Below are 13496 nucleotides of genomic sequence, written 5' to 3'. Positions count from 1 at the left end.
AGTTTTGTGTCATGTCTGTGATCTGCTTTTTTTCTACAAAATTAAACAACTGAATGAACATCCCCCGAGGCCGGTGATTCCATAATTTTTGCCAGGGGTTGTAGATGTCTTGGTGGCTTTCCTCACACGTCTCCTGATCCCCATCATCACCTTGCTTTTGAGGACTGCATGTGCTCCCATACGGTTTCTGTCCAGATTTACATTCAAGATATAATCAGTGACTTGTAATTTTTTTTTTTCCTGTATCTACTCCCTGACTTGTCTAAATATAACTGGCTGTAAAAAATGATGATTTACATGTGTTACGTTCAAAGGAGTTCGTACTCAGGCACTCCATCATTGTGAGCTTCAGATTTTTCTTTAATCGACATTAAATCGTAAAGATTTTTTTGTAGTCACCTGAAAGAGCATAATTTTTAAAATTTATGGTATAAAGGGGCCAGTTTTCTGGTTTTGTTTTTGCTAATAATGTTCACAAATACAAGACACATCGCCAGTAGAGGGGGAAAATGGGTGCTAAAGTCTCAGTTAATACATGAGTAAATGATTTTAAAAAATAATAACTCTCCATTCAATTTCTGTTTGATTTCTAATTTCAAATTTTGATTTGATGCTATAAACAAGTCAAGTCCAGTTTGGGAGCATGTGCTGCATGCTTCACCACATCCACCATACCATGGGACCACCTTGGGTCCTGCATGCCAACCACCCAGCCAGACAGCCAGTCCATCCCCACCTCTTGAAAGTAACGATCTATCTGCTGCAGCCAGGTGACAGATGAGCGTTCTCTTGGCCTTCTTCAGCTGTTGGGGTCCTCAACAGTGAGGCACCTATGTGCTGGATCATCCAGAGGATCCCAGCCACATGACCAAAATGCCAAAGCTGATGCTCCCTCACGATGCAAGTGATAGTCCTCATCTTAGCCTGCCTAAGTCTTAGCCTCATTTGACAAAAGGTCATTCCACAGAGACCGTAGGCTTGAGATAGCGCTGAGAACCATAGTAACAGTGCAGTGGGGACATGAGGGTAACAGACACACAGTATGACCAGCACAGGGCTCTCTGTGGAGCTGAGAACATATATATGAGTGTGCAGGAGGGAAATGTTCAAACAGGTGAAAACAATTACGACACTGAACATTTAAAGTCAATCGTGTGTGATGTATAAATGGTCAATGGACTGCATTTATATAGCGCTTTTCCATCTGCATCAGATGCTCAAAGTGCTTTACACATCATTGCCTCACATTCACCCCGATGTCAGGCTGCTGCCTTATAAGGTGCCCACTGCACACCCGGAGCAACTAGGAGATTAAGGACCTTGCCCAAGGGCCCTTAGTGACCGCTAGACCATCACCTCCCCTGATGTATGTTGCACAGTGAGTCCAAATGGTTGCAGCCATAAATATTTCTTTGTCATGATCTGACAGAATGTACATGAGCTGAGCTGCTACCAGTGTTCATATGGTGTGCATGTTGTTGAGTAACTCACCAGGGATTGGGTGAAATACAGTGTTTCTTCATTCTGGTGAGATGTTGCAGTCCTGGGACCACAGATTGCCCCACATAACACTGTGGGACATTTCAACACACACACACACACACACACACACACACACACACACACACACACACACCACACACACACACACACACACACACACACGAATAGTCAATACACAGTTAAAACTGCACAGTAAACTGCATTAATTTATTTCCAATGCTCATATCGATATAGATATTAACTGCAATTTGACAAACACATTTTTACATTAATTGTTATCTTTTAAATGTCCTGATTTGTTTGCATTTCCTGTTTTTAGACATAGTAGCATTCTGCAGCAGGTATTATAGATACAGATGATCTGTGCAGACCTGCATTCATTAAAGGAATCCACTGATAATTAAATTAGACGATTACAGTAATTCCAGTGAGGATACCATTGTTTGCACAGTGACACTGAAAAGCCATTTAAAACCATTTTGCGCATTAATTGCTGTGCACTGTATCTCAGTTGCACAGAAAGATCCAGAAATTAGTCTTACATGTTAAAATAATTGAATACAAATTAGTCTTTGAAGGGAAGAACACAAACCTGTGTATTTTGTTTTGATTTCTTCTCATTTTCAACAATTTCCACTTGTGCTTTCAGTATTTCATTCATGCAGATGTTACACAAATGTGAGTGTATATGTGAGATTCTGGAAGTTTTGTGCTGCAGCTACTGTGTAGTCAGAGCAGAGATAGCCATGCACAATTATATAAATTTTTAAATGAAGTAATTAATCTGGAGCAAGCAGCAATATTATAAAAACAGAATATCTGCTTTCAAACAAATTTAACAGGTTGAACTCTGAGTCAGCTACATACTACAGCATGGAGACACATCGCACTGATTTGACGAGGTGATCTACACTAGTTAGTTCGGAAAGTATTCACAGCACTTCACTTTTTCCACATTTTTTTATGTTACAGCTTATTCCAACATGGATGACATTATTTTTTTTCCTCAAACTTCTACACCCAATACCCCATAATGACAATGTGAAAAAGTCCCTTTTTTTAGATTTTTGCAAATTTATTAAAAATAAAAGGTGAGATGATTCTACAGTTTAATTGGAGTCCACCTGGGGTAAATTCAGTTGATTGGACATGATTTTGTAAGGGACACAGCTGTCTACATATATAAGGTCCCACAGTTGTCCATGCATATCAGAGCACAAACCAAGCATGAAGTCAAAGGAATTGTCTGCAGACCTCTGAGACAGGATTGTCCTGACGCACAAATCTTAGGATGGGTACAGAAACATTTCTGCTGCTGTGAGTGTTCCAGTGAACACAGTGGCCTCCATCATCCGTAAAGAAGTTCAAATTCATCTGGACTCTTCCTAGAGCTGGTTGCCCATCTAAACTGAGCGATCTGGGGAGAAGGGCCATAGTCAGGAAGGTGACCAAGAACCAGATGGTCACTTTGTCACTCTGTTATGAAAACCTGCTCCAGAGTGCTTTTGACCTCAGACTGGGGCAATGGTTCATCTTTCAGCAGGACAATGACCCTAAGCATATAACCAAGATATCAAAGTAGTGGCTTCAGAACAATTCTGTGAATGTCCTTGAGTGGCCCAGCCAGAGCCCAAACCTGAATCCATTGAGCATCTCTGTAGAGATCTGAAAATGGCTGTGCACCGACGAGGCTGTAATTTCTGCCAAAGGTGCATCAACAAAGTATTGAGCAAAGGGTGTGAATACTTATGTACACGTGATTTCTTATTTTTTTATTTTTAATAAATTTGCAAAAATTAAAAAAAAAAATTCATGTTGTCATTATGGGGTATTGTGTGTAGAATTTTGAGGAGGGGAAATGAATTTACTCCATTTTGGAATAAAGCTGTAACATAACAAATGTGTAAAAAGTGAAGTGCTGCAAATACGTTCCGGATGCACGGTATGTAAATTTGAAGATGAGTTTTAATACATCTGAGAAATACAATAAGAAGTGCATTTTATTCAAAACTTGTAATGATGGCAAATTACACCTTTTTTTAACAATGAAAAACTCAGTAGAATATAAATTCTTCTGTCTCTAAGACACATCACCTAATAAGAAACTTCAGATGAAAAGACCAGACAATATATCTTAAATACATAGAATTTTCATTTGCTCCTTTGGCAGAGTTGTTTTTAACTTGTAAAAACAAACAAAAAAAAAATCTGCAACAGAACAGGTGAAAATTCATACATGTAAAACACATTGTCAAAAAGTCTTTGCTATAGCTGACTGAAATTTCACTTTCTATGTGAATGTCTTATATTAAGTGTAACTGGAAATTTTAACAAGGAATTACACAAATGTATTTGGTAATATTTTCAGTTTTTGCAGCGATGTGATAATTCACATATTGTTTATTTTTTGACTGTTGTTACAGTGATGAAATAAATAATTCAAAGTTTCATTCTGGGCAGAAAATGATTTTGGTATTCCTCCCCACCCCCTCCACTTTGCCTCCTATCTCTCTATCCCTTCGTACCATCACAGCCACAGGAAGACCCTGGCAGCCCGAAACACTGATATTATCTCTGTGCTCCTCATCTCCGTCCTACACTGCATGTTGAAATCTTACTCATCCCACAAAGGGAAACCGCTAGTGCACAACCGTCCGTGGTATGATGTCCGTTTCTGTTGGCAAGCAACTCATGATGTCTCATGTGGCAGATGCAGCTTAAGTTCTGGATGCAGCGGAGAACAAACAACAATAAAGATGCATAAAATTACACACTTCAGTTACATCACAGCAGTTGTTTGAAACTACTCCAGACTTTATTGAAAGAAGTTATCAAAGCTCCAGGCTTTTGCATGTGTAGGCCATCTGCTTTAAGACAAGAATGACTGAAACATCTTGTATGCACATAGTTTGTTAAATACAGTCACTTTCTCGGGATTTTTACATATCAGAAAGCGCTACAAGAAATTTACACGCCATACAGACAAAAGTAAATAATCAATACAGCATGTTAACAATTAGTAACTGAAGCATTACTCTAACAACATATTACTATAATATTACTAAATAGATTTCACACCATTAGAAGTGTGTTCTTGAGATTTTATTTATAATTGTAATGACAAAGTATAGAAAAGAATAATGACAGAGCGGCATCGATTTCAGTGAGTTCTCTCCAAACCACAGGCTGTTGTGTAACTGTGTTGGGCAACAACACTTCCAATCATCACTGGCAGTGACAAGAAGTATCAGGTAGATGATCAGGCCACGCTTGTCAAATCAAGTCAGATCACTAATCTGTTTAAGGCAACCAACAAAAATCTTTCTTTTAAAGTTTTAATGAGTTTATACACATATATAATGACTTTGCATTAAGTTCATTTGGCATTCTTGTTTCCATTTCATCTAAATTCACAAACTCTCATTTAAACTTTCTGTGTCCTCTACAATCTTTAATCACAAAATATCCCAGCAGTCACCATTTTTTAAACCACCCAAATCACCCCTTTGAAAATACTAATGCTTTCACAACCCAGCTTTCTGTCATTGATCAGTCTTAATCAACCAGTAGTAATAATAATAATAATAATAATAATAATAATAATAATAATAATAATAGACAAATCTGAATAAAAGGGATTTTAAGTTGCATTTTTCTGAATAAACATTATCACGCTTATGTATGTTCACTTTGTATATTCAAGTTATGCTATTTGTACAAATGTAATTTATAATGTACCTAGCATGGAACCCAACAGCAAGACAGTACACAGACTGACACAGCAAAAACTAAAGTGTTATAGTCAAACTTTTCAGAATTACCACTAACTCTTGAAGTGTTTTAAGACTTAATTTTATTTTATTTTATTTAACCTTTATTTAACCAGGTTAGTCCTATTTAGATTGAGACCTCTTTTGCAAGGGAGACCTGGACAATTTTTAAAGTTTCCAATTCACCTAACTTGCATGTCTTTATAAGTGGGAGGAAGCTGGAGTACCCAGAGGAATATAGCATAACAGTATAAAGATATAACATGTTGTGTATGATCATTTGTTAATATACATTCATTCCTGCATTTAAGACCTGCAGCACATTCCAAAAAAGTTGGGAAGGGAGCAATTTAATTTAATAATTATGCTACTTATGTATAGGTAACATAATTATTATGCAATTCCGACAATATACTTTATGTATTTTAAATAAATACTGTCATTATTATTGAGAGTAATTATATTTTATTAATACTAAATACATCAAGCTGAGGATTATGCATTTCAAATAAATAGGATTAATGAATATGCATCATGTAAGGTTTATTTGGTAGGTTTGTATTAAAATTATCTAAAAAAGTAAATGGGAATTTGTCATGTAATAAAATTACATAAATCTTAAAAGTTAGGGCAAATATTTCTGAGTGTACAAATTTTCAAAAAGGACCCAAAGCCCATCAATGAAAGGGAAGCTTTGACACATGAGACAAAATCTGTGGGCTTCTGAATCAACACTTCAACAGCTGCACTGGTGTTCTTCACTGATCGTTTAGCTCTGTGGTGGCATTAGTAGGCTGAACATGTCATTTTCATTTTATACATACGCTGAGCCTGTAACAGACTGAAGTCCCATCCAGAGGAGTTGTAGATTCTCATGTGTTTCATGCTTCAGTGTCCCGGGATAAGCATAGTGACCAATGTGCTTCAGTGTCAACATAGGAGCTTTATTGAGATTATTTCTGAGAACAATGGAAAATGATAATAACATTGAAAGAAAACTGTCAAACCCATCCATCAATGTCCTCTTGTCATATGATCTTTTACATGAAGACACCCAAAAGTGGTTACTGCCAAAATTAGTTTACCTACAGAGGTTGGTCCTGGTGCAACATCGATGAAGTGCACCACCTTCTTTATAGCCAAAGATGCAATTACAGCAATCTTGTTTATTGTTCTCACTCAAAGCAAGTTTGATTCTTTTTGTAGTTCACAGTTTTTCCACTATTTGCTCATGAACCATGTGAAATAACTGCCCATCCAACCCAGTTTCGGAACCACTGGAATACACTTAAGCGTACTGGCTGCACTCTCACTACAACAGAATTTACTGATGTCACAAAATTGTCGTGCATGTGCTAAATTTTGCCATGTTTTTAAAACATAATGAGGATGAGGATTCCCTGCCCAACAACCATGTTTAAATGTTTTCACATTTGTCAAGTGTGTAAGTCTGAGAGGAACACTGGGCCTCATGCAAGAACATTTTTGAAAACTTCTCTCAAATTTTTCACCTTTTTTAGTATGATGGGCTTTTACAACTATGCCACACCAGATTTGGGAAACACTAGTAAATCCAGAAAATTTGTGTGTGCACATGTTGAATTACACCCATCTCTACATCAGCAGGCATTCAGAAGAAGAATGAATTAGCATAAATAATACCCCAAAATTACCAACATATGACAGAAGGATCCACTCAAGACCACAGGGATCACAAACACCATAAGAATAACATAAAATGTGGAATTAAGAGACATGTAGAAGAGATGTGTAGAAGCCAGCAAATGGACAAAATGACAAGTGCTGTTCCTATCTTATAACCTGAGGGAAGGACTCTGTCACTGAAATAAGGAATTAACAGTTAAAATGAAAAATGGGAAAGAGTTGAGGGTTCATCTTCATCACTGAGATGAACAAACAATTATGTCATAAGTGATTTTGCAGTGTGAAATGTTTATATCAATTTGCAGTCTGGTGGTGGTCACCCCATTGACACCCATTCAAGACTTTTGTACTCCACATGGGGCAGATCAGATGATGGCCTCCAACAGCAGTCTGACAACCCCCATTTCCCCAACACAAAACATCAAGGGTCGGGGGGTTACCCATTCATAGCACCTGTAGTGAGCTTTGTAATTCTCACATATTTCACAGTTGTGGGAGTTATGAAGAATCTATATACTAAAGCGTCTTTCACATCAGGCCTGCATACAGTTGCATATGCTGCGTATCTAATAACGCAGAAATGTCTGCGTCAGTTGCGCGCAGCGGGGGCGGGGGGGGGGGGGGGGGGGCTTGAGGAGGTGAGAGCACCGAGGAGCTGCAGCCAGACTATAATGAGCAGGTGTTTGAGCAGGTATCTGTGACTGAATATTATGGAGTTATGGGCTAAAATGGTGACAAAGATGAATTTCAGTTTATTATTGGTTGAGTTGATAGGGTTCTAAAAAGGAATAGTTTGCACTATGTATCATGCTTAGTTGTCATGCTACAGGGTAACATATGGCACACGTCATAGAATCCAATGGACGTTTATCTTGTTTGACCTTTACTTTGGAGACCAAGCATTCAACACTCTCAAAGCTATTCCATTTATTAATCCTATTAGCACAACCAATAATTTGCATCACTTTTTACCAAAATTATAGTAAGTTTAACTTTTGGCCCCTGTACAAACTGAAATTGACCTTTGTCATCATTCTTACTGTTTTCACCCCATAACTCCATAATATTCAGTCACAGATAGTTCAAACTATACCTTTTTGGAATCTTTGTGATTATACAAATAATGTTGTATACTTTTCAATATGATTGGAGCATTTTTAAATTTTGACCCCTGTGTAATTCATCAATTGACCTCTACCTGGCTGCCTACTGAAAATTTAGGTGGCTAACATGCTTTTACAAAAGAGTAATGTCTAAGGAGTATGAAAGATTCCTCTGTAAATATTCTGTTATCTGCTTCACTAAAACGCTGACTAAATGGTCAAGGTGTGACGAGGGTATTACACTGACTCTTTAAGTGCATAGACAGATCATGACAGAGATTTTGACCCATATCAGGATGTGGATATAAGAAATTGTCTGATGACATAAGTTTAAGCTCCACTCAGATGGCAGGTTCCTGTATTGCTCCATCATCTGTCTGCAGGTGGCGCTGTGCCAGGACGTGCCTGAGAGTGTCCAGCTCCTGTGTGAGCTGTCCTATCCTCAGCTGCAGCTTTTGGTTTTCCTCCTGCAGCTGCAGGGCCCTCTGTTGCGTGAGGAGGATGCGCCTGCGAGCTTTGTCCCGGCTCTTCCTCACGGCGATGTTGTTCCTCTCGCGGCGCAGCCGATACTCTGCGCTGTCCTTACTGATGCTTCTCTTAGTCACTGGGGCCCTCAGAGTTGGCAGGAGGAAGGGAGAAAAGTCCTGTGGACAGAAACGCAAATATATTTAACACAGAATCATAGCAGCCCTACAAATTCATGGATTACACCATATTTAACTTAGATATGCTGCAAAATTTTGCAGCAAAACTTGGACCCAAAATATTGGGCAGGAGGGAAGTTTGGTCAGATAGAAACCAGAGGAAGAAAAATCTCCTTTCTTTAAAACACACCTGCTGAGTGGTGGTATGGCTCGGGTGGTGGTTTGTGCTCCCCACATTCGTGGTGTTGCTGAGACACGATGCGTACGGGAGGTACAATCCCGTCAATGGTTCAGGAGCTCGGTCCTCGCTGCCCATCCTTACCAAGCCCTGAGAATGACCGTACGCCATCATGTCCATCTGAGATAACTGATCAGTTGACCCACTTTGATTGGAGGTGGGTGGATTCTGAGTGTGGGTTTGTCCAGAGTAAGGGCTCGCCCACTCTTGGATTACAGAGGACACCCTGGAATCAGACATCTGTTGGGGTTCAGAGGCACAATAAGACATTGTTTAATTGTAAAGTGCAATATTAGAGTTTCTCTTTCAGATGATATGAAGGGAATGGTATGTTGGATGGATTCAGAGTGACTTCCAATAAACATTTTCAAAAACATGGAGCAACATACATACACATATACAGTACTTTATCAATGGACAATAATTTTTTAGAGAGAGAGAGAGAGAGAGAGAGAGAGAGAGAGAGAGAGACCAAGATAGAAATCTACAGTTTTGACCCTATCTACAACAAATTTGGTGTGCTGATGGCATGGGTCACTGGGCTAAAGTATGGGCACGTTTAAAAAATGTTTTATTGTACATTTAATAGAATATTCACATTTGGTCATCTATACTGTTTAATCAACAGCCAGCCATGCTGGGACTATAAATAGGTTGCCAGTTCCAGCCATCCCATTAATGGGTATGCCCCAGGTCACACTACCAAATTAAGCTAACAGGCTAACCTTGTGGATTTCTTGATGGATGGCTCGGTGGGGTGATGGTATTAAAAATGATCATATTTATATTATTATTAGTGTGGACTGGAGCTAACATTAGCTAAGCTATGTTACCAGTATGGTTGCCACCTTTCAGAAATGAAAATAAAGGACGCCCACCACGGCTCCTCAGGGCCACTACCACCACCCAAGGAGTGGTATATTTATTTTTGAAAAAAATCATTTAGTCATACTTAAAACTTTAAGTGCTTTATTAACACAAAACTGATAATGATAAACAGTGCAGTCACTGAAGTGTGCAATAATAAACACAATAAATATTAAGGAAAACAGACCAATAATTTTAATCTTTAAAGTGAGTACATTTTTACTTTAAGAGGAAATAAAAAATAAAAATACTTGTTTGCCTATATTTTGCTTTGTACCCATTGCCGCTAACGCTGTCAAGCCAGGGGTTCGACTCTTCTCACTCACGTTTGTACATTTGCAAATGTTTTTGCTTCCTTAGATGTGGTGGAGTTTTGGGTGTAGACATGCCAGGCAACCAGGCAACCTGCGACAGGGACCCAAAAGGGGAGATGCAGACATGAAAGTCTGAGGTCTACCTGAGACAGTATTGGCAGTCCTTAAGTCCGTGTTTTATTTAGTTCATTTTTCAGTTTTGATGAGTGTGTGGGACATGTATGAAAATACTGAAAAATTTACATCCCATATTGATTCAGTACAGGATGCAACAATTAATTGTCAAATAAAGGACAATTCTGTATTTTAAGGGATGGGTGGCAACCCTAGTTACCAGTTAATATGCCAATGGTGCTAACATAACAAATTAAATAACACCAACATTTCACTTGATGCAAATACTGAAGCACACACTTCTTACAGGATTTGTTAGGCCATTTAACCACACAACAAGCCCCATTATTATAGATAATAAAATGCTCAGAAAGGAAGTGCTCCATGCTAAAGTTAGTCCATTAGCATCACGTTATATCACTCTAGAAAAGATAATGATGTTGTTTTCAAAATATATGAATGATTAAATCCATCCTGAGTCATTGCTTTAGGGCGGCCCCCTCACGCAGGTCGTCAACCACAGTCTGAAATGAAACAGAAAACGTTTCGGCCAAAACCCACTAAAACCACATTTCTCAAAATGTATTTGTGGTTCCCAAATGAATCAGTTTGTCCATCCTTGCTTCTCTCTTCAAACAAGGCAGGGAATGGTTTATTAATTTCCACCAAACAGGAAAGTGTAATACAGAAAGTGAAACAATAATCTTAAACAAAACAGAGTAATCAAAACATTAAAAATGTCAACTCTGCTAGGAATCAGCACAAGTTCAATAGTTTTAACACAATAGTTTCAGCCCTTTAAAAGAACTGACTTTATACAGACATTGACCAAAAATGACTGAACCTTGGGCTGTGTGGTGACTGTAAACTGTGGTTTTGTTTTTCACAACTTAAATGACAGAAGCATCTTATTTCATTAGTTTACATTCTGCATTTAACATATATAAAACTTTTTTTTCTGATGGTGATGAATAATAAATAAATAATTTTGTCAGTCATATGTTTTGCACATTTAACAGAATATTCACATTTTCATTTTTGATGGTCAGAAGTTGGGGCGTGCTGTATATCACAAATGTATATGAGTAGTATGAGTTCATCCACTTTTACACGAATGCTCCATCACCATGTGTTAACAGGCTAAAAACTGTGGAACTGACATGAAAAACAGTTTGGCCTTTAGCCCAGTGACCAACTATAAACTTTTATTGACACTGCAAATCCAGCAGAGGAATAATAACTACATAAGAGACCATTCCAACACTTTCCTAAGTGTCTACAGGAATCAACACTCTGCAGTCTTGTTTGAAGTGAAAAATTTACTACTGTAATGGAAGAAATTATAACTCTGTGCAAATATGAATATGAACACTACTTGACACTCTCAAGTGTTGAAAATAATCAACATCAGTGTAACCAGTGTAGTAAAAAGCAAACTGTTTTTGCATATTACATCTTTCTAACACTGGTGTAAAGTGTTAAAAATTCTCTTATTTTTAACAACTGTACAGCAGGTGTAACTGGGGAATTACTGTACACCTTATGGATGGTAATAAACGTCAAACAGGTGCTGTTCTTTTGCCTTCAATCTTACATTTTCTCGGGTCATAAACCTGCTTCTGTAACGCTTAGTCCACCAATTCCACTATCTGCCATGAAAGAATAGCACCCACACAATGAAAATGTCATGTTTTTGTAATATATCTGAAAAATCCACGCAATTTGAATTAACTTGAATTTACTGTCAATGCAAGAAATGGAAGCTGTTGGTGTAAGTTACTGGCTGCTAAGTGCTAAGAAAGCTCAGGAGAATGTCATCAATTAACACTCTAAATTGAAAGCCAAGGTCAGATCAGAACAACAGTTACATTGTTGCTATTTGCAAATTATGTAACGGCTGAATAGATTGATTGGTGGTTTGTATGTCACGTGATATGGATCATTTGTCCCATTTGCCATTGTGCTCCATTTAGTGTGTAATTTTGGTTCCATTTATAGCGTGCAAATTTGGTTCCATATGATTTGTACCATTGCACATCCCAACCATTGCGCATGCACACTAGCGGCAACAATGCTTAGCAGCTTATTGATGCTGCTCATTCTTCTAACACAAAAGAAAATACAAATCCACTATGCCATAAGCTGTCTGGAGGCATATGCAATATTCGATGGGACGTCTTCTGGACTGAGAAAAGCAGACGGCAGTGTACACAAAGAAGTCAGTGCACGGCAACAGCTATGGACTACATCGTCAGGATTGTTTTTGAACTATCTGACTGTTTTTACAAGCTGACTGAGAACTATTTTGGATTTGATTGGACTGCTATTTAAAATTTGTGTTGGACTGCTTGGAACTTCTTGAACGGCTGGAATGGCTGGCAGAACCAGTGTCGCAGACCGAACGGTCTACCCCTAAAAATCGGTCTGCCTTTTGGATCTGCACACGAGTCATTTCGAACCGCAAAGTAATCAAATGGTAAATGGTAAATGGACGCTTTTCCATCTGCATCAGACGCTCAGGGCGCTTTACAATTATGCCTCACATTCACTGACATGTCAGGGTGCTGTCATACAAGCAGGCAACTTGCTACACACCGGGAGCAATAGGGGATTAAGGACCTTGCCCAAAGGCCCTTAGTAATGTTCCAGTGGGGGACCGTTCAGTCGGCGACACCAGAATGATAATACAATTGACAGAATGATTGACAAAACAGCACCTTACTATAGTATAGAATAGTAGTAGTACTATTACTTTATTTGTAAACCACTTTCCAAATCAGCTGCTCCAAATTACTTCACATTGTTAATACAAGGCAATAAAACACAGAATTGAATCAAAATACAAAAGGAGAAAATCAAAATCCAGCAAAATTAATGATGAAATTATAGGTACATATTTTTGGAATTGTAGACATAAATGAACATAATATCTATCTTTACTTAACTTTACTGTTCAACTCAAGAGAAGTTTTAAAAAATGGTTTGTATCACCACACACTGTATGCTCCCAGCAATAATAATAATAATAATAATAATAATAATATAAATGAAATCATGTGATCCATTTTAAGGTTTCATAATTTTTAGTATAATTTCCCCGGCAAATATAATAATCTTCTATGCTGTTAGATACAGGTAAAGTTTGAATTGTCTTACCATCATTTATGTTTCTGTGCACCTGTGAGACTTTTCTCCAGGCCTCACTGACTTTGACTGAACTATTGACAGCAAAAGACACAAAGGTATCCTCTCTCTCTCTCTCTCTCTCTCTCTCTCTC

The 13496-nt window shown here is 38.1% G+C and overlaps 1 protein-coding gene across 1 annotated transcript; it reads right to left on the bottom strand.

Annotated features, from left to right (window-relative positions):
* Positions 1–8257: 8257 nt before the first annotated feature.
* Positions 8258–13448, bottom strand: cebp1 (CCAAT/enhancer binding protein (C/EBP) 1). The gene is made up of 3 exons (XM_034180916.1): positions 13375–13448; positions 8876–9163; positions 8258–8685 (listed from the first exon to the last, which is right to left on the bottom strand). The coding sequence occupies exons 1-3, from the start codon at positions 13378–13380 to the stop codon at positions 8383–8385; spliced, it is 597 nt and encodes a 198-aa protein (XP_034036807.1). The 5' UTR covers positions 13381–13448; the 3' UTR covers positions 8258–8382.
* Between the last annotated feature and the right edge of the window lie 48 nt (positions 13449–13496).

The sequence above is a fragment of the Thalassophryne amazonica genome, chromosome 1 (genome assembly GCF_902500255.1).
Source record: "Thalassophryne amazonica chromosome 1, fThaAma1.1, whole genome shotgun sequence".
NCBI lineage: Eukaryota > Metazoa > Chordata > Actinopteri > Batrachoidiformes > Batrachoididae > Thalassophryne > Thalassophryne amazonica.
This window is presented reverse-complemented; position numbering and strand designations above follow the sequence as displayed.